The sequence below is a fragment of the Doryrhamphus excisus genome, chromosome 17 (genome assembly GCF_030265055.1).
Source record: "Doryrhamphus excisus isolate RoL2022-K1 chromosome 17, RoL_Dexc_1.0, whole genome shotgun sequence".
Taxonomy (NCBI): domain Eukaryota; kingdom Metazoa; phylum Chordata; class Actinopteri; order Syngnathiformes; family Syngnathidae; genus Doryrhamphus; species Doryrhamphus excisus.
The window spans coordinates 15807501-15829264 of record NC_080482.1 but is presented as its reverse complement, the minus strand read 5'-3'; the positions used below and the strand labels follow the sequence as shown (position 1 = coordinate 15829264).

At 39.2% G+C, this 21764-nt stretch overlaps 3 protein-coding genes across 4 annotated transcripts in view; all 3 read right to left on the bottom strand.

Moving 5' to 3' along the window:
• Nucleotides 1–30: 30 nt before the first annotated feature.
• On the bottom strand, nt 31–1653 carry tektl1 (tektin like 1). Its single transcript, XM_058053982.1, has 2 exons — nt 1306–1653; nt 31–1191 (listed from the first exon to the last, which is right to left on the bottom strand). The coding sequence occupies exons 1-2, from the start codon at nt 1564–1566 to the stop codon at nt 910–912; spliced, it is 543 nt and encodes a 180-aa protein (XP_057909965.1). The 5' UTR covers nt 1567–1653; the 3' UTR covers nt 31–909.
• A 206-nt stretch (nt 1654–1859) lies between these two features.
• Nucleotides 1860–14235, bottom strand: si:ch73-95l15.5 (uncharacterized). Of its 2 annotated transcripts, none has more exons than XM_058053948.1 (11): nt 13974–14235; nt 13133–13304; nt 12101–13068; nt 11070–11201; nt 6941–7018; nt 6584–6706; nt 3381–3530; nt 3109–3279; nt 2837–3028; nt 2567–2758; nt 1860–2423 (listed from the first exon to the last, which is right to left on the bottom strand). In XM_058053948.1, the coding sequence occupies exons 1-11, from the start codon at nt 14070–14072 to the stop codon at nt 2334–2336; spliced, it is 2367 nt and encodes a 788-aa protein (XP_057909931.1). In that variant the 5' UTR covers nt 14073–14235; the 3' UTR covers nt 1860–2333. The 2 variants fall into 2 exon arrangements, with proteins under 2 accessions (XP_057909931.1, XP_057909933.1); XM_058053950.1 differs by having other exon boundaries at nt 1862–2423; nt 3109–3276; nt 13974–14229.
• A 466-nt stretch (nt 14236–14701) lies between these two features.
• LOC131105616 (lysosomal thioesterase PPT2-A-like) overlaps nt 14702–21764 on the bottom strand; it is an 11240-nt gene continuing 4177 nt past the window's right edge. The window contains exons 6-8 of the mRNA XM_058053951.1: nt 21624–21708; nt 17383–17437; nt 14702–16338 (exon numbers count right to left, since the gene is read on the bottom strand). Of these exons, the coding sequence (XP_057909934.1) occupies nt 16195–16338; nt 17383–17437; nt 21624–21708 (284 nt within the window). The 3' untranslated portion in view covers nt 14702–16194. The remainder of the gene's footprint in view (nt 16339–17382; nt 17438–21623; nt 21709–21764) is intronic.

Below are 21764 nucleotides of genomic sequence, written 5' to 3'. Positions count from 1 at the left end.
CAGCTAGGAGACCAGGGTTCAATTCCCACCCTCGGCCATCTCTGTGTGGAGTTTGCATGTTTTCTCCGGGTACTCCGGTTTCCTCCCACATTCCAAAAACATGCTAGGTTAATTGGCGACTCCAAATTGTCCATAGGTATGAATGTGAGTGTGAATGGTTGTTTGTCTATATGTACCCTGTGATTGGCTGGCGACCAGTCCAGGGTGTACCCCGCCTCTCGCCCGAAGACAGCTGGGATAGGCTCCAGCACCCCCCGCGACCCTCGTGAGGAAAAGCGGTAGAAAATGAATGAATGAATATCGGATTTTTTATAACGGATTTCGCCTATTTCGGACAAAATCTCCAGTCCCGTTCCAATGCATTTCCATGAAATTTCCCTCGCATATATCGGATGGCCGCATCGTGGCGCTCCGATTCGCCGAATCGTGACAGGCCGCTATACGACGTCATTTGCAGCGTTTGCAGCGTTGCCTGCGCGTCCAGGTACATTGGAAACATAGTCAAGGAAGTGCCTTTTTATAACGGATAAAATCCCATTTACGCATATACCGGATATAAATCCGATATATGCGTAAAACGGACATTTTCCGGTATACGCATATAACGGATTTCGCTTATATCGGACAAAACCAGTGGGAACAATTGAATCCGATATATCCGAGGTTTACTGTATTGACTTTGGATCTACTTGTATTTAGTTATCATTTTTTCTATTATTATTTTGATTTTATTTTTCAATTGAAAATGAGTACTTTTATGAGGGTTCTACCTGTAAGAGTATTTCAAATACATTCACAAAGAAATTCTACTTTTAAAAAGTACATTTCAAACTCACAAAAAGTGTCAAATTGCCAAAAGTTTCGGGAAATGTAATTGAATTTCGACAACATACTTTAAGTTACATTCCATTATTTTAAGCCCACCGTCTCAGAGAAGGCAGGCCTCTTGGTTCTCCTCTCAGAGCTCCGCCTGTTGACCTCCAAACTGGTTTGGAGGCTGTGCAGCATCTTCTGCAGGTGACCTTTCTCCTTCTCCAGCTTGACGACCTCCTGGTTCACCCTGCCCGCCTGTCTGCGCAGCCGGACCTCCACGTCTCGCACCTGGCGCATGTACTCGCTGGCCACCGCCACGCTGGCTGCTGCACACTGCTCACGCAAGCTGGAGGGTGGGAATGGAGCCATTGGCATCCCCTGTGAAGATCAGATTTGAATCAGATATTGGGATATTCAAATGTTTTTCTAATATTATTTTACTTTAAATGTGTACTTGAACACTAAACATTCCATGCTCAAACATTTTCTCACCGTTGACTTTGCAGTTTGAGATCTTGGCAGCTTATTTCTTCCTTCGTTGGATTGCATGTTGTCGCTGCACTTCGCCTTGTGACCAGCTGAGGCGCTGTAGTTCCGGGGCTGGACGCAGGTAGCGGGTGGGCCAGCTCGGGTCTGCCGCACGAGTTGCTCTGCACGTCGGATGGAGCGAACGGTACTGTCGCGCCAGGACTTCGGGCCTATGGTGATAGAACCGAGCGGAACCACCTGGAGCTTCATTCTTTCGTCTGTCATCCCCTGCTTAAGTGAATTTTAACCTTAAAAAGACACTTAGTGGTTGTTTTGCGAACTTATTTGCCCGCCCCAAAGTGTTGTGGTAGCGTAGCAACAACCAGGAAGTAACCTGAAACTCCAGCTATTTGGTGATTGGTTGGTAGGGATAATGACGTCAGTACCAGGAAGTAACCTGAAACTCCAGCTATTTGGTGATTGGATGGTAGGCATAATGACGTCAGTATCAGGAAGTTTGAGGTGGCCTTCAAGCGCCATACACGTAAACAAAATAAACAAGAAAACGCCATTTTGGATCAGAGTATTTAATTCTCTTGAGCTAAAAAACAAAACAAAAAAAACCCCAAATACAAGAAAAAACACTGAAAAATACATCCTCAAATAGAAATCTGAAAGCAGGGGCGCAAAGTTCTTAAAGACTGTTTTTGTGCCAAACTGCAAACAAAAAAAGACAAAAGACAGAAGGTTATAATTCAGAGAATGTAGCGTCAAATCAATGTATCACTACATCCAGCGTGAGACCGATGACATTCAAAAATCAATGACTGTACACATACAGTGATAAGTGCTAATCTTTTAAATCAAGCTTTTTCCATAAAGGCAGTAGCTGACAATCAAAGCTCAGAGTTCCCTGCGGGTTCTACCAGAACCCAGCATCTCTTTGTGCAATCTTGCGGAATTAAATAGAAACACACACCACCATTATACGCCAAGTACGATATTGTCAGTAAAAGCTGGTGCCTAAAGTGCTAATTTGGCCATCCTGAGTTTCACAAGCGCTCGTCATGTTTCTTCTGCAAGTTGAACTGCATCTCCTCCACAAACTGATGGTCCCGCTCCTCAGCATCCCGGAGGATTTGCTACGTGGGAGATAATGCCTTGCTCAATACTCCATGGAGGCTGAACTACCGTATTTGGATCAAATGTATTCTTTTATCAATACTCATCTATTTTGGCATCAAGACGATAAATGTCATCTTTCTACAGAATCGTACCGACCTACCTCTATGAGTTGGTCTCTCTTCTCCAGGCTGGCTCTCAGTTTCCTCTCTGCTCGCTCAGCGTCCTCTCGCTGGTTCAGGCGTGTTCTGTCCGCCTCCTTCCGTCGCTTCTCTTCCTCACACAACGCCCGCCTGGTGTTACTGAGCTGAGCCGACAGCGAGGACATGGTCCGAGTATGCTTCTCCTGCTGACTCTGACACCCGCAAAAACAGGAAGTGTAGATATGATGGAACAAAATGGAATACGTACGGCACTTGAACGCTTGTCTGACCTCAACAACAGTCCGGTACTCCTTCAGGGTGGCGCTGAGCTTGGTGACCTCCTGGCACAAGGCGGCGCTGTGTCCCTCTCGCTCCTTCAGCAAGGCGGCCAGGTGACTCTGCTTCTCCTTCAGCTGCGAAGCCAGAGCTGCTTCAGCTCCGCCCCCTGCCAAGCCTTGGCAAATCACAGAATCCGACAGAGCCTGGCGAACACGATGAACCCGCATGGGAACGCCGTCCATTGAACATCAAGACAGTTAAATAGTTTTTGTTTTTTTTTTACCTCAACGGCACTCTGACAGCTCTCTAGCTCCACCTTGAGGACGTGGATGAGCGCCTCCTTCTCCTCTATGGTGGCAGCGAGCGCCCTGTCCCGCTGCCTCCACACCTCCCTCTCCTTCTCCACCTCTTGCAGGTGATGTTCCTTCTCATCCAGAGCCATCCGAAGACCCTGCTGGGACAAAATATATGACAAAAACCTCCAGTGGAGTCATGTGTGAACACTGTCTGCATTATATAAGCCTGACTTGTTCTTTGTTTTAAGGGAAAACTTACGTTGATAACGTCCTGGTTGCCCTGGAGCACCGTGTTTAGTGTGTCCAGGTCCATCTCGCGGTCTCCTGCGGCTTTCCTTAGTGAAGACACCTCTTCCTCCAGATGCTTTTCTTTCTCGGCCAATTCAGATGACAAACTCTTCATGGCGGCCTGTGGAAAATTCACACAAAAATAGTCACATATCAGATTTGTGACACTGTGGTTCTTCAATTATAGCAATTATAGTGCAAAAGAATGGTACTTTTCTTGTAGGGACCGTGCATTGTATTCTATTCTTCTTTTGTGGCGTGCAAGTATTTTTGTTGTCCACTAGATGGCGCCAGATACATGTATAGTAGCTGGAAGACGCTGGGACCCAAAACTTCAGCTCCAAACATCCATCCATATATTTTCTATACCGATTACCCTCATGAGGGCCGCGGGCTTGCATGCTGGAGCCTATCCCAGCTGTCTTGGGGCGAGAGGCGGGGTCCACCCTGGACTGGTGGCCGGCCAATCACAGGGCACATATAGACAAACAACCATTCACACTCACATTCATACCTATGGACAATTTGGAGTGGCTAATTAACCTAGCATGTTTTTGGAATGTGGGAGGAAACCGGAGTACCCGGAGAAAACCCACGCATGCACGGGGAGAACATGCAAACTCCACACAGAGATGGCCGAGGGTGGGGAAAGACAAAATAAGAAGCCAAAATTTACCACTTCCACACAAATGAGGAGGAGAACTCATTCATTGATTTTCTACCGCTTTTCCTCACAAGGGTCATGGGGGGTGCTGGAGCCTATCCCAGCTGTCTTGGGGCGAGAGGCGGGGTCCACCCTGGACTGGTGGCCAGCCAATCACAGGGCACATATAGACAAACAACCATTCACACTCACATTCATACCTATGGACAATTTGGAGTTACTAATTAACCTAGCATGTTTTTGGAATGTGGGAGGAAACCGGAGTACCCGGAGAAAACCCACGCATGCACGGGGAGAACATGCAAACTCCACACAGAGATGCCAGGGGGGTGGGGGTGGGGACAGTCGAACCTTTCTGTGGCCTCCACTCAACTCCAAAACAATTATTTAGAAAATAACAATGAAAGGAATAATGAAATAGGCGCAGAATAAAAACGTGTCATTTAATTAATGCCGTATTTCCTCGACAATTTTTGGGGGGGACCGTCATAAATTCACGATGTGAAAAATTCCTGCCCCTAACGTGCAGAAAAAGGACTGGAAATAATCCAAAGTCAAAAGCCCTGCCAAACCAACCGCAAGCAAATTCATGTCATTAACGCAATTGCGCCTCCTGCTGGTTGGAAATGATAACCACCGCCTTGCACAATAAACAGAACAATTAATCCACAGAGTCAGGAATAGGGGGGGTAGGATAGTGTGTAGAATATACAGTAAACCTCGGATATATCGGATTCAATTGTTCCCACTGGTTTTGTCCGATATAAGCGAAATCCGTTATATGCGTATACCGGAAAATGTCCGTTTTACGCATATATGGGATTTATATCCGGTATATGCGTAAATGGGATTTTATCCGTTATAAAAAGGCACTTCCTTGACTATGTTTCCAATGTACCTGGACGCGCAGGCAACGCTGCAAACGCTGCAAATGACGTCGTATAGCGGCCTGTCACGATTCGGCGAATCGGAGCGCCACGATGCGGCCATCCGATATATGCGAGGGAAATTTCATGGAAATGCATTGGAACGGGACTGGAGATTTTGTCCGAAATAGGCCAAATCCGTTATAAAAAATCCGATTTATGCAATGAATTTTTATTGGAAATGCATTACAGAAAAATCGCTTCTTTTTTATCTGTCCGTTGTGAGCCAATTTCCGAAATATCCGAGTCCGATATATCCGAGGTTTACTGTATGTTTAAATGATTTTTTATACTGAAAGAAAAAGTTAGTAATTTCTACTTATATTACACATTTTTGCCTTTTATTTTTACAAATATTTTAACTTATTTCTAGTAGATTTTTCCCTCTTAATGTTACCGACATGGACTTTCATGTTTCAACCGCAAAGCACTAATCTATCTGCCTTTACAAAGATGATCATTCCATATTCCATATGATAAAGTTACAGCTTTTTGATTGTGCAAGTGTACCTAATTTTTGTACCTAATCGCCTCTTGAAGCAATTGAGGCAAAATAGCTTGTAGTACTCAACTATAACCAACAGAGGCGCTGTTTAGTAGGTCTCAACTCGTCTCTATGAGCAAACGTTTAGTTTAGTGGTCATAAATATCATCACAAATCACATTTAAAAATGGTTTATTTTACGCATGGTCATTTTTTTTACCTTACTCAGCGACATAGAAGGGTTTATTTTTGACATGTTCTTTGAAATATGCAGTTGTACTTACTGAATGGGTGATTAATCATTGAATTGATCATAAAATACAGATACAGGGGCCACTTTCCTTTTTTTTATACCAGCCCATGTAGATATGTTTACATGATTTTTTTTATTTTTTATACTGAAAGAAAAAGTTAGTAATTTCTACTTATATTACACATTTTTGCCTTTTATTTTTACAAATATTTTAACTTATTTCTAGTAGATTTTTCCCTCTTAACGTTACCGACTGAATTTATTGCCATATTTTGACTTCATTTTAGTATTATAACGTTTTCCCAACTCAATTTTACACACATTGCAAGTTTTTCTCTGTTATGGTTCTCATATTAGCAAATTTTCTTTTTAATTATTACATTTTAGCTATTTTTTTTCCTACTTTACACTCAAAATTTTCTATTTATTCTTGTAAAGTTACCTCTCTTTTTTCCGTTTTTTGGCTTTTTTGTGTAATTGGTATTTCTCAAAGGTGCGATGAGCCATTAAAAAACAGCTGCGGGTCACATTTGACCCCCGGGCCACACTTTGGAACCCCTGATCATAAGCGGTACTAATGATAATGATCAGACATCCCTAATTTCTCGGTTATCTTTGTAAAGGCAGCGCCCCTTTCTCAGTTCCTCGCTTTTTGTTCCACTAAAGGACCGTCTTTCCGATTTATGCAATGAATTTTTATTGCAAATGCATTACAGAAAAATCGCTTCTTTTTTATCTGTCCGTTGTGAGCGAATTTCCGATATATCCGAGTCCGATATATGCGAGGTTTACTGTAGTATAGGATAGTGTGCAAGTCTTGTGATGTCCTTTCATTGCGTCCACTAACCTTCTCGTCAATGAGGATTTCTTTCAGGTTCTCGCACAGTTTGTTGATGATTTCCTCAGCGAGCACGACGCCGCCTCTTCCTTCTCCCTCCACACACAGTCTTCTGATCACAGCCATGCACTCCTGAGAGTCGACACACACACACACACACACGCACACACATACACGATCATTTAGCACATTAGCTCCATGAGTCAGCAATGAGCGAGTCGTGTAGTTATTCTGGTACGTAATGGGCCCGGTGCCACACGATAATTACTACCATAAACTGAAGTGTTCAAGCATGTCAAACACAAGGTTGCCAGGCGTTTAAAGGCAAACACAACTGCACAAAGTCAGTCCGTTGTCGTCACTCACCTGGATCACACGATGGCGGCTGTGCAGGGAGTGAGCCAGGCGAGGCAGCACAGAGGCGGCGTTTTCCTCCGGCAGAAACTGAAGAAAAATCAAAAGAGGAGTCAAAGAAACGTTACCGACTCATGACCAAAGAAATGGGTTTTACCGTAAATACTCGGAAGCGCAAAGGACGTCATTCTGTGTAACAAGATGATTATTTGAAATTTTAATAATAATTTGGAGTGCATGAGAAAGTGTAAAGGAGAACATAACTTGTATTGACTTCTTTGACTGATGCTTTTTGATGTTGTGTTGAAGAAAAAAAATCTGATAAATTATACTACTCAATATCGTCAGGTTTAAAGAAAAAACACATCAGGAGGTCGCCTACAGCCACAGCGGTTAATTGAATAGAGGTGTTAGTTGGAGTGTTTACATTTGGTCCGACCGTCCTGCGACCCTCGTGAGGAAAAGCGGTAGAAAATGAATGAATGAATATCGTCAGGTTTAAAAAAAAAACACATCAGGAGGTCGCCTACAGCCACAGCGGTTAATTGAATAGAGGTGTTAGTTGGAGTGTTTACATTTGGTCCGACCGTCCTGCGACCCTCGTGAGGAAAAGTGGTAGAAAATGAATGAATATCGTCAGGTTTTAAAAAAACACATCAGGAGGTCGCCTACAGCCACAGCGGTTAATTGAATAGAGGTGTTAGTTGGAGTGTTTACATTTGGTCCGACCGTCCTGCGACCCTCGTGAGGAAAAGCGGTAGAAAATGAATGAATGAATATCGTCAGGTTAAAAAAAAACACATCAGGAGGTCGCCTACAGCCACAGCGGTTAATTGAATAGAGGTGTTAGTTGGAGTGTTTACATTTGGTCCGACCGTCCTGCGACCCTCGTGAGGAAAAGCGGTAGAAAATGAATGAATGAATGAATATGGTCAGGTTTAAAAAAAAAACCCATCAGGAGGTCGCCTACAGCCACAGCGGTTAACTGAATAGAGGTGTTAGTTAGAGTGTTTACATTTGGTCTGACCGTCCTGCGACCCTCGTGAGGAAAAGCGGTAGAAAATGAATGAATGAATGAAAAAAAAAAACACATCAGGAGGTCGCCTACAGCCACAGCGGTTAATTGAATAGAGGTGTTAGTTGGAGTGTTTACATTTGGTCCGACCGTCCTGCGACCCTCGTGAGGAAAAGCGGTAGAAAATGAATGAATGAATGAATATCGTCAGGTTTAAAAAAAAAACCCATCAGGAGGTCGCCTACAGCCACAGCGGTTAACTGAATAGAGGTGTTAGTTAGAGTGTTTACATTTGGTCTGACCGTCCTGCGACCCTCGTGAGGAAAAGCGGTAGAAAATGAATGAATGAATGAAAAAAAAAACACATCAGGAGGTCGCCTACAGCCACAGCGGTTAATTGAATAGAGGTGTTAGTTGGAGTGTTTACATTTGGTCCGACCGTCCTGCGACCCTCGTGAGGAAAAGTGGTAGAAAATGAATGAATATCGTCAGGTTAAAAAAAAACACATCAGGAGGTCGCCTACAGCCACAGCGGTTAATTGAATAGAGGTGTTAGTCGGAGTGTTTACATTTGGTCCGACCGTCCTGCGACCCTCGTGAGGAAAGGTGGTAGAAAATGAATGAATATCGTCAGGTTTAAAAAAAACACATCAGGAGGCCGCCTACAGCCACAGTGGTTAATTGAATAGAGGTGTTAGTTGGAGTGTTTACATTTGGTCCGACCGTCCTGCGACCCTCGTGAGGAAAAGTGGTAGAAAATGAATGAATATCGTCAGGTTTAAAAAAAAACACATCAGGAGGTCGCCTACAGCCACAGCGGTTAATTGAATAGAGGTGTTAGTTGGAGTGTTTACATTTGGTCCGACCGTCCTGCGACCCTCGTGAGGAAAACCGGTAGAAAATGAATGAATGAATATCGTCAGGTTTAAAAAAAAAAACACATCAGGAGGTCGCCTACAGCCACAGCGGTTAATTGAATAGAGGTGTTAGTTGGAGTTTTTACATTTGGTCCGACCGTCCTGCGACCCTCGTGAGGAAAAGTGGTAGAAAATGAATGAATATCGTCAGGTTTAAAAAAAAACACATCAGGAGGTCGCCTACAGCCACAGCGGTTAATTGAATAGAGGTGTTAGTTGGAGTGTTTACATTTGGTCCGACCGTCCTGCGACCCTCGTGAGGAAAAGCAGTAGAAAATGAATGAATATCGTCAGGTTTAAAAAAAACACATCAGGAGGTCGCCTACAGCCACAGCGGTTAATTGAATAGAGGTGTTAGTTGGAGTGTTTACATTTGGTCCGACCGTCCTGCGACCCTCGTGAGGAAAAGCGGTAGAAAATGAATGAATGAATATCGTCAGGTTTAAAAAAAAAAAACACATCAGGAGGTCGCCTACAGCCACAGCAGTTAATTGAATAGAGGTGTTAGTTGGAGTGTTTACATTTGGTCCGACCGTCCTGCGACCCTCGTGAGGAAAAGCGGTAGAAAATGAATGAATATCGTCAGGTTTAAAAAAAAACACATCAGAAGGTCGCCTACAGCCACAGCGGTTAATTGAATAGAGGTGTTAGTCGGAGTGTTTACATTTGGTCCGACCGTCCTGCGACCCTCGTGAGGAAAAGCGGCAGAAAATGAATGAATGAATGAATATCGTCAGGTTTAAAAAAAAAACACATAAGGAGGTCGCCTACAGCCACAGCGGTTAATTGAATAGAGGTGTTAGTTGGAGTGTTTACATTTGGTCCGACCGTCCTGCGACCCTCGTGAGGAAAAGCGGTAGAAAATGAATGAATGAATGAATGAATATCGTCAGGTTAAAAAAAAAAACACATCAGGAGGTCGCCTACAGCCACAGCGGTTAATTGAATAGAGGTGTTAGTTGGAGTGTTTACATTTGGTCCGACCGTCCTGCGACCCTCGTGAGGAAAAGCGGTAGAAAATGAATGAATGAATGAAAAAAAATCACATCAGGAGGTCGCCTACAGCCACAGCGGTTAATTGAATAGAGGTGTTAGTCGGAGTGTTTACATTTGGTCCGACCGTCCTGCGACCCTCGTGAGGAAAACCGGTAGAAAATGAATGAATGAATATCGTCAGGTTTAAAAAAAAAAACACATCAGGAGGTCGCCTACAGCCACAGCGGTTAATTGAATAGAGGTGTTAGTTGGAGTGTTTACATTTGGTCTGACCGTCCTGCGACCCTCATGAGGAAAAGTGGTAGAAAATGAATGAATATCGTCAGGTTTTAAAAAAACACATCAGGAGGCCGCCTACAGCCACAGTGGTTAATTGAATAGAGGTGTTAGTTGGAGTGTTTACATTTGGTCCGACCGTCCTGCGACCCTCGTGAGGAAAAGCGGTAGAAAATGAATGAAAGTCGTCAGGTTTAAAAAAAAACACATCAGGAGGTCGCCTACAGCCACAGCGGTTAATTGAATAGAGGTGTTAGTTGGAGTGTTTACATTTGGTCCGACCGTCCTGCGACCCTCGTGAGGAAAAGCGGTAGAAAATGAATGAATGAATGAAAAAAAAAAACACATCAGGAGGTCGCCTACAGCCACAGCGGTTAATTGAATAGAGGTGTTAGTTGGAGTGTTTACATTTGGTCCGACCGTCCTGCGACCCTCGTGAGGAAAAGCGGTAGAAAATGAATGAATATCGTCAGGTTTAAAAAAAAAACCATCAGGAGGTCGCCTACAGCCACAGCGGTTAATTACTACTACTACTGCACGGTGTTTGAAAATGTAAATGCTAATGACAGGAGAGCGCCTTTTCACGCAAATGCTCATCGGCAGTAAATCTGCAACGCAAACATTTGCGGTTACCCAACTGGTTTAAAGCGTTGCATTGACACGTTCTTGAATAATCTTCCAACTGACAGTCAGATGCCCGTCAGTCATGTGAATGCCTCTTTTGTCCTCCTCGTCGATAACAAACATCCTGGCTGCTCAGCCCAGGGCAAACTCCACTGGTCTGGCAAGATTCCACTCTGTGTCTATGCGTGTGTGTTTGATCTACACCAGTAAATGAACAAAATAAGGTGCCACGCCCGAGCTAGCCAAAACATAGAGCCCCCCCCACCCGGGTTACATAACAAACTGGCAATACGGAGACAACTAGCACTCTTACGTGCGTTCCATCACCGCTCATCTTCGTGGAGCTCACTTTCACGTCAGTCTCCAGGGTCCTGACGCGGGCCTCGGCCTGGTCGAGTTGCCCTCGCAGGCGCCTGACGACTTGCTGGACCCGGCGAGTGTTGCTCTGGTGGGGACAAAGGATCTTATGTTGAACCTGGATCTTATGTCCAACTACGCCGGGCCACAGGATGTACGTAGCCGACTGTGTCAATATTGACATTTTATAGCCGCATCTTTGACAGCTCCTGTTCAGGTAACGTCGACAATAAAAGCGAGTTGCTTCAGTGCGGCAATTTCCTTCACATTCCACAATTTCCTGCATGTCATATATGCGATATTCCGAGTCCAAGCATTCCCTGTCACAGATGACTACAGTTACTGCAAAGAAATAATACAATAACCACTGCTGTTAACTGGTTCCAGTTCCATTCAGAAATGGAATATTTTCATAGTTAGAGCATGGAAAAACTATTATAAATGTGGTTTTTAACATGATTAGAGCCCTCCAGACATAAAATAACATCCCTATAGTCACCTTTAAATGTGTTTTGCCCTATATAGTAGGCATAACAGAGAATAAGACTCGTGTGTGTTGCTGTATGTGTTACGGAGCCCAGTGTGTGGCGGACAGGAAGTGAGGTCTGAGGTTCAGAGTTGAGTTTTAGCTCGGCGTGAGTTATGGCCGGAACAGTAGCCCGTGTTTTTAAAATCGGGGATTACTGTGCCTCACTGGAGATCACAAAAACTTACAATAAAAGCCTGTTGATCGAGTCTGGTGCTTGTGTATCTCTCTGAACTATACAGTGACATTACTGACACCTAGTGGCCAGTGTGGAGTACTACACATCACTACATCTTTCAATGTGAATTTTAGACTAAAAATAGGCTGCCTTCAACACAGAAACAGGAAGATGTATTAAAGGGGACCTGTTATGCCCTTTGTATTAAGTTGTGGACTCCTATAGAGCAGCTACACACAATAACCGCCACAGTGTTCCAGGCTCTGTGCGAGCCCACACCCACCTGCTGATGAAGAGGCAGGAACTCGTCCTTCAACTCAGTGAGAACGTCCTCACGCTCCTTGTTCTCCTCATCGCCAAAGCTCGGGATCCTGCTCACGGCGGGAGAAGTCACCTCGCTGGACCGCCGCCTCTTGTTCTTCCTGGCCAGGACTGGAATCTTGCTCCCGGATGGCGAGTTGACAGGCCTTCCTTCCATGCACCTGAGTTCCCGCAGGATGCAGCTGACTGACTGATTGGCCAGCGAATCAAACGGGTCCAAGCCGTCCAGGGAGTCCAGAGACTGCATGGACTCGGTGCGGGAGGACGCCGCCAGGGAGGCGGGACTTGAGCATACGGATGGGATCCTCTGCCAGTGGAGGGGCATGCTGTGGGATTTACCCCGGGACAACGGCAGCGGAGAGAGCAGCTGGAAAGGCACGTGGCGAGGAACGCCACACACGGACTCGTAATCCGAGTCAGACACCCGCAAAGAGTCGCAGCCTTCGCAGTTTTGACCTTTCTTGCATCTTTTACCCGTTCGGATAAAATACGGACACGCGTCCCACTTCTCGGACCAGCACTCATACTCGGATAGAGCCATATTTTCTTTCAGCATGTCCCGGTAGTCCTCCTTCTCCGCCTCGCCGTCCTCCTCGCTGGTGCTACAACGGCTGGACACGTCGTGAGGGTGCCTCTGGGTGTAGATCTGCCGCACCCAACGTCGAATGCGGTCACGCTCCTGCGTCAGCGTGTGAAGCCGCTCGGACGACAGCTTTCTCACCCTCACGATGACCGAATCGAACTTGAAAACCCGCTCCAGAACGCACATGCACTTGCCGCACACAAACTCTCCCCGCCCCTCGCCCCGAACCACCGGCTGGCCTACGATGTGGGTCAGAATTGCCAGCAGATCCGTGTTTTTGGAAGGGGAGTTGAGGGACAACTGGGACTTGGAGAGAGACGAGGAGGAGCCGAGGGACAACATGCTGCCTGAGAAGGGAAGACACATGTTTATCCCATGTAGCATGACGCGGCACCCCACTTTAACACTCACCCCACGGGCTGCTTGGCGTTGACCCGGATAGGCTTCCTCCACGCAGGGACCTTGTGGGGGTCTGAGGCTGACCTGCCTTCTTGTGTTGGCCCCCAAACAGCCATCGCCTTTGATTTCCCTGAAGAGCACCTCCACATATGCGGCAAAAGTCATTTGCACTCCTGGAGGCCATCTTGATGAGCGGGATATGAAATAAGAAAAAAAAATAAACATAGTTCATTGAATTAATGCGTGCCTTCACAGAATGAATTCATTTATTCAATCAACAAAGTTCAGACAGACGTTTAGGCGGAAATGACGAAATGTATTTCAAAATAAGAGACGTTGACTGTTAGCTTCAACATTGCTCCATTACTAATCATGTAATCGATACACACAAACCAAACAATGCACTAATCTTTTGCTCGACGGGCTAAAAACGATGTTTTGCTATCCTTGTTTGCCTTAAGAACTGTTAGCGAAAAGTGTCACAAGTTCGTCGACCTTTGGCCACGCAGACGGCGAAGTGTCCCTGAACTAAACTTTTCCCTTTCACGCCTCATCACCGGAGCTCACAGTCACTTCTGCCACATTAAAATGTCCTTTTTCTCCCCCGTGTGGACATGATAGCAATTGTAAAGCAACTCAAAAGTGTACACGCACACAAACTTTGACAGAAAACAGCTGTCACAAGCGTCTGTCCTTATCTACTTGTTCCGAGGGTACCTGAAAGCAGCGTGCTTTTACAATATAGAGCCACGTAGGAGGTTACCTTCAAACAAGTGTGCGTCCATTCAACAAACAACCCCTAAGTTAGCTTTTTAGGCACATGTATAACTTTTCAATCTTGAATTATTGTTACCTTTGAATGCGTCGAGCTGACTGCTGCTCTGCCGGCCGGACGAGACAAACTCCAAGAAATCTTCAACGAAGAGCAATTGTTTCCCGCGGAGTAACACATCAACAGTTGGAGTGACTCGGCTGAACCGCAGACTGCAGGGAGGTGGGTGTCACCTTGCTGACGTCATCAGACATACCTGTTGGGTCCCGTGACCGCAAGCGGAAGTGGTTCATTTGTCCAATCGTTGTAATCCTGACTTTTGGACGTACAATTTCCCTTACATTAGCCTCCACAAGAGGCGGGATTAAAAAGCTAGCATGCAATTGAGCTATGACTGAATTAATGTACATAAAAATAACCATTTACTGATATAAAGAAGATGTTCCCACGCGGTATGCAGTAGTAAAACTTAAGGCAAAAGTTAACATAAGACTAAAAATATTTAAAACAACTCCACAGGTGACGGAACATTAATGTGTGATTTGAATGTTTGAATGGGCAATTCCACCAATGTCCACTAAGGGGCAGTAACGGTGTGGTCATCAACCACCCCTGCCGATATTTATCTGAGAGCAAAACACAATAAGGTAAAAACAGCCGCGTTACTGTCTTTGAATTGGAGTTAGTGGAGTATTTTAGCAAGACAAGCACATATAAGGTACATAGTCTCTTTTTCTTTTACGGTAAATATTCTTAAAACCTTGAATATATATACTGCCTTTTATTAGGAATACAGCTAATGTCGTTAATGTTGATACAGGTACAACGCAGGTTAGCCTCTGAACAAAATGTAGAAAACAACGTAAGAAAATGTGTATTTTTTTTAACCATTGTGTACTTTTTAGACTTCAAAGGAGCGTGTGCAAATCACTCTAAATTACATTTTTTGTTAATATCAAGAAGTATAACACCACCGCCGATTGTGGTGTAAAAGAACATATTGCACAAATGTCTAAATTATTCATAACTACGAATGAAACTGCAGTAAAATTGATGTATAGTCAGGGGTGTCCAAATATGGAAATTATCATTTAACAAGGAAAAACACCAAAAATCAGTGGTCATTTTACATTTATTATGAGGACAAATAACCCAAAAAATGTATAGATTTTTTTATTTTGTTACTACATTATGAAAAACAAGCAAAAATAATTGTCTTTTTTTAAAAAAAAAAAAGTGGTTGAGGCAAAGTCTAATTGTTATACAATAAAGCCATAATATCCCAAGAAGATTTTTTAAATGGAAATGGAAAATTACAAAATAAAACAGAAATGGCAAAAACATCTGTAATTTTATGAGAATGAGATAAAAATATTAAGAGAAATATGTTGTATTCTGGATGCATGGCGGTCGAGTGGTTAGCGCGCAGACCTCACAGCAAGGAGACCCGAGTTCAATCCCAAAAACATGCTAGGTTAATTGGCCACTCCAAATTGTCCATAGGTATGAATGTGAGTGTGAATGGTTGTTTGTCTATATGTGTGCTATCCTCTCGCTGGGATAGGCTCCAGCTGCGACCCTCGTGAGGGATAATGAATGAATGTTGTATTCTAACAAAAATAGTTAAGGATTCCTGAGAAAACACTTGTAATATTATGAGGAAATATAATAGTAAAACTGTTTAAAAAAATTATTTTGTCATTTAATTTAATAATTTAATTATTATAACTTTTTCTTAACCTAATTGTTGCTGTGTTTTGTTTTTCATAATATTACAAAAATTAAATTAATAAATTTTCTTTAATATTTCAACTTTACACTATTAAAATGACAATATTTTCCTTTTAATGCTGTGATGCTCATTAAATGACTTTTCCTGCTTTTTTCTTTTGGTATTTTGACTTTAATCTTGTAAAAGTGATGAGTGTTGATTTTTTCATTTGTGCTGTTTTCTTCATTCATTCATTCATTCATTTTCTACCGCTTTTTCCTCACGAGGGTTGCGGGGGTGCTGGAGCCTATCCCAGGTGTCTTGGGGCGAGAGGCGGGGTACACCCTGGACTGGTCGGCAGCCAATCACAGGGCACATAGTATAGACATGTGCTGTTTTCTTGTTAAATTAAATTTTTATAATGTACCGCGGGCCAATAAAAATACATCCACGGGCTGCAAATGGCCCCCTGGATTGCTCTTTGGACACCCCTGTTGTACAGTATCAATCACGTGCATCCATGTTGGCGGCATTGAAGTTCACGCAGTGCGATCGAGAGTCTTCCTCTCAGAGCGTGAAGATGCGTTGATGTCAAGTCAGCCACTTCTGGATGCAGCTGCTGAACACTGTGAAGTTGGAGTGCCAGTGGGTGTGCTTCACTCCCGAGTGGAGGCACAGCGACACATCTCCACGGGTGTTCAGTGTCTTCAGTCCGAACGTGTCATTCCTGTAAAACTTTTAAACAAACAGGCAAAAAGGAAAGACGGTCCTTTAGTGGAACAAAAAGCGAGGAACTGAGAAAGGGGCGCTGCCTTTACAAAGATAACCGAGAAATTAGGGATGTCTGATCATTATCATTAGTACCGCTAATGATCAGGGGTTCCAAAGTGTGGCCCGGGGGTCAAATGTGACCCGCAGCTGTTTTTTATTGGCTCACGGCACCTTTGAGAAATACCAATTACACAAAAAAGCCAAAAAACGGAAAAAAGAGAGGTAACTTTACAAGAATAAATAGAAAATTTTGAGTGTAAAGTAGGAAAAAAAATAGCTAAAATGTAATAATTAAAAAGAAAATTTGCTAATATGAGAACCATAACAGAGAAAAACTTGCAATGTGTGTAAAATTGAGTTGGGAAAACGTTATAATACTAAAATGAAGTCAAAATATGGCAATAAATTCAGTCGGTAACGTTAAGAGGGAAAAATCTACTAGAAATAAGTTAAAATATTTGTAAAAATAAAAGGCAAAAATGTGTAATATAAGTAGAAATTACTAACTTTTTCTTTCAGTATAAAAAATAAAAAAAATCATGTAAACATATCTACATGGGCTGGTATAAAAAAAAAGGAAAGTGGCCCCTGTATCTGTATTTTATGATCAATTCAATGATTAATCACCCATTCAGTAAGTACAACTGCATATTTCAAAGAACATGTCAAAAATAAACCCTTCTATGTCGCTGAGTAAGGTAAAAAAAATGACCATGCGTAAAATAAACCATTTTTAAATGTGATTTGTGATGATATTTATGACCACTAAACTAAACGTTTGCTCATAGAGACGAGTTGAGACCTACTAAACAGCGCCTCTGTTGGTTATAGTTGAGTACTACAAGCTATTTTGCCTCAATTGCTTCAAGAGGCGATTAGGTACAAAAATTAGGTACACTTGCACAATCAAAAAGCTGTAACTTTATCATATGGAATATGGAATGATCATCTTTGTAAAGGCAGATAGATTAGTGCTTTGCGGTTGAAACATGAAAGTCCATGTTGTACCTCCTGGTTCCTCATTTCCACGACGTGCTCTTTGTTGTCATAGAATCCAAAATGGCTGATGAAAAGAGGAAACGGGTGTTAAAATCTCACTTTCATGCCTCCGCGGTTATTTTGGGAAGTGGCACTTCTCTAGTTGCACCTGAGTTTACGTTTATTATGAAAAAGATCCTCTTTTTCCAAAATGTCAACAGGCAAATAAGTGGTGAAATGTGGACACGTACTATGCTTCATGTTCCCAAAACAGCTAGAACAAGGGTGCTCAATGTGCAGCACAGAGGCCATTCCAAGCCTGCGGGTGCTTTTGTAAATAAAAAAAAAATAACAAGAAAACTAATAAAAACAACATCCATTATAAGAAAAAATCATTTTAGTAGCACAAAGTTGAAATATTAAAGAAAAACAATTGTTTTTTTAAACGTTGTGATGTTATGAAAAACAAACAAAAAAGTTCAAAAACTATTATAATAACATGAAAACTAATAAAAACTTGCAAAAATTGCATTAATGCTACATTTATTAGAAAAAAAATATTTTACTAGCTTAAAGTTGAAATTTTAAAGAAAAAATATTCTAAGTAATATTATGAGAAACAAACACAAAATTTTAAAAAACATGAAAACTAATAAAAACTGGAAAAAAAATGCATTAATGCTACATTTATTAGAAAAAATTATTTTACTGGCTTAAAGTTGAAATTTTAAAGAAAAAATATTCCAAGTAATATTATGAGAAACAAACACAAAATTTAAAAAAACATGAAAACTAATAAAAACTGGAAAAAAATGCATTAATGCTACATTTATTAGAAAAAAAATATTTTACTAGCTTAAAGTTGAAATTTTAAAGAAAACATATTCTAAGTAATATTATGAGAAACAAACACAAAATTTTAAAAAACATGAAAACTAATAAAAAATGGAAAAAATTGCATTAATGCTACATTTATTAGAAAAAATTATTTTACTAGCTTAAAGTTGAAATTTTAAAGAAAAAATATTCTAAGTAATATTATGAGAAACAAACACAAAATTAAAAAAAACATGAAAACTAATAAAAACTGGAAAAAAATGCATTAATGCTACATTTATTAGAAAAAATTATTTTACTAGCTTAAAGTTGAAATTTTAAAGAAAAAATATTCTAAGTAGTATTATGAGAAACAAACACAAAATTTAAAAAAAACATGAAAACTAATAAAAACTGGAAAAAAATGCATTAATGCTACATTTATTAGAAAAAATTATTTTACTAGCTTAAAGTTGAAATTTTAAAGAAAAAATATTCTAAGTAGTATTATGAGAAACAAACACAAAATTTAAAAAAACATGAAAACTAATAAAAACTGGAAAAAAATGCATTAATGCTACATTTATTAGAAAAAAATATTTTACTAGCTTAAAGTTGAAATTTTAAAGAAAAAATATTCTAAGTAGTATGAGAAACAAACACAAAATTTTAAAAAACATGAAAACTAATAAAAACTGGAAAAAAATGCATTAATGCTACATTTATTAGAAAAAATTATTTTACTAGCTTAAAGTTGAAATTTTAAAGAAAAAATATTCTAAGTAATATTATGAGAAACAAACACAAAATTTAAAAAAACATGAAAACTAATAAAAACTGGAAAAAAATGCATTAATGCTACATTTATTAGAAAAAATTATTTTACTAGCTTAAAGTTGAAATTTTAAAGAAAAAATATTCTAAGTAATATTATGAGAAACAAACACAAAATTTTAAAAAACATGAAAACTAATAAAAACTGGAAAAAATGCATTAATGCTACATTTATTAGAAAAAAATATTTTACTAGCTTAAAGTTGAAATTTTAAAGAAAACATATTCTAAGTAATATTATGAGAAACAAACACAAAATTTTAAAAAACATGAAAACTAATAAAAAATGGAAAAAATTGCATTAATGCTACATTTATTAGAAAAAATTATTTTACTAGCTTAAAGTTGAAATTTTAAAGAAAAAATATTCTAAGTAATATTATGAGAAACAAACACAAAATTTTAAAAAACATGAAAACTAATAAAAACTGGAAAAAAATGCATTAATGCTACATTTATTAGAAAAAATATTTTACTAGCTTAAAGTTGAAATTTTAAAGAAAAAATATTCTAAGTAATATTATGAGAAACAAACACAAAATTAAAAAAAAACATGAAAACTAATAAAAACTGGGAAAAAATGCATTAATGCTACATTTATTAGAAAAAATTATTTTACTAGCTTAAAGTTGAAATTTTAAAGAAAAAATATTCTAAGTAGTATTATGAGAAACAAACACAAAATTTAAAAAAACATGAAAACTAATAAAAACTGGAAAAAATGCATTAATGCTACATTTATTAGAAAAAAAATATTTTACTAGCTTAAAGTTGAAATTTTAAAGAAAAAATATTCTAAGTAATATTATGAGAAACAAACACAAAATTAAAAAAAAACATGAAAACTAATAAAAACTGGAAAAAATGCATTAATGCTACATTTATTAGAAAAAAATATTTTACTAGCTTAAAGTTGAAATTTTAAAGAAAAAATATTCTAAGTAATATTATGAGAAACAAACACAAAATTTAAAAAAAAACATGAAAACTAATAAAAACTGGAAAAAAATGCATTAATGCTACATTTATTAGAAAAAATTATTTTACTAGCTTAAAGTTGAAATTTTAAAGAAAAAATATTGTAAGTAATATTATGAGAAACAAACACAAAATTTTAAAAAACATGAAAACTAATAAAAACTGGAAAAAAATGCATTAATGCTACATTTATTAGAAAAAAATATTTTACTAGCTTAAAGTTGAAATTTTAAAGAAAAAATATTCTAAGTAATATTATGAGAAACAAACACAAAATTTTAAAAAACATGAAAACTAATAAAAACTGGAAAAAAATGCATTAATGCTACATTTATTAGAAAAAATTATTTTACTAGCTTAAAGTTGAAATTTTAAAGAAAAAATATTCTAAGTAGTATTATGAGAAACAAACACAAAATTAAAAAAAAAACATGAAAACTAATAAAAACTGGGAAAAAATGCATTAATGCTACATTTATTAGAAAAAAATATTTTACTAGCTTAAAGTTGAAATTTTAAAGAAAAAATATTCTAAGTAATATTATGAGAAACAAACACAAAATTAAAAAAAAACATGAAAACTAATAAAAACTGGAAAAAAATGCATTAATGCTACATTTATTAGAAAAAATATTTCACTAGCTTAAAGTTGAAATTTTAAAGAAAAAATATTCTAAGTAATATTATGAGAAACAAACACAAAATTTTAAAAAACATGAAAACTAATAAAAACTGGAAAAAAATGCATTAATGCTACATTTATTAGAAAAAAAATATTTCACTAGCTTAAAGTTGAAATTTTAAAGAAAAAATATTCTAAGTAATATTATGAGAAACAAACACAAAATTTTAAAAAAACATGAAAACTAATAAAAACTGGAAAAAAATGCATTAATGCTACATTTATTAGAAAAAATTATTTTACTAGCTTAAAGTTGAAATTTTAAAGAAAAAATATTCTAAGTAGTATTATGAGAAACAAATAAAAAATTTACAAATTTAAAATTATGATTCATTATTATTATTTATTTTGCATGTGTGTCACACTGAAATGTTTCAGATTTGAATATAAGTCAATGAAAACAAATAAAAACTGGAAAAAAATGCATTAATGCTACATTTATTAGAAACAATTATTTTACTAGCTTAAAGTTGAAATTTTAAAGAAAAAATATTCTAAGTAGTATTATGAGAAACAAACACAAAATTTTAAAAAACATGAAAACTAATAAAAACTGCAAAAATTAAAAACAATTAAAATTATGATTCATTATTATTATTTATTTTGCATGTGTGTCACACTGAAATGTTTCAGATTTGAATATAAGTCAATGAAAACATAACTGAAAAAATGCAGTTTTTAAATGAAACTCCTTATTATTAATATAGCTTTGGGACTCCAACAAACCACAGTGAGAGCCATTATCCACCAATGTCAAAAACATGGACCAGTTGTGAATCTTCCCAGGAGTGGCCGACCAACCAGGGGCAATCACTTATGAAAATATGAGCTTATGAATTTTTGCTCCTTTAATAATAAAAGTTCCATTTACAGTAAAAGCTGCATTTTGTGTTCCGTCGTGTTGTCATTGATATCTAACCGTTCTTGTCAGGAATGTCCAAATGCAAGGGGAACATCAAACCTGGACTGCCACGGGGTGATGACGCCGTCGTCGGGTCCTCCGATCAGCACCAGCTTCTTAATGCGCAGGAAGTTGTCCCTCCAGGCTGAGGTGGCGTGATGGAGTACGAACATTTTTACTTCCAGCGCTTCCCTGTGATAC

Bases quoted from the DNA above. Each gene is read 5' to 3' on its own strand.
- tektl1 (XM_058053982.1), bottom strand. From the start codon at position 1,566: ATGACAGACGAAAGAATGAAGCTCCAGGTGGTTCCGCTCGGTTCTATC. The intron at 1,192-1,305 runs GTGAGAAAATGT...TGATCTTCACAG, and splicing joins CTCAAACTGCAAAGTCAACG to GGGATGCCAATGGCTCCATT.
- si:ch73-95l15.5 (XM_058053948.1), bottom strand. From the start codon at position 14,072: ATGTGTTACTCCGCGGGAAACAATTGCTCTTCGTTGAAGATTTCTTGG. The intron at 3,531-6,583 runs GTTAGTGGACGC...AATTTTCCACAG, and splicing joins AAATCCTCATTGACGAGAAG to GCCGCCATGAAGAGTTTGTC. The intron at 2,759-2,836 runs GTCAGACAAGCG...TGCGGGTGTCAG, and splicing joins AGTACCGGACTGTTGTTGAG to AGTCAGCAGGAGAAGCATAC.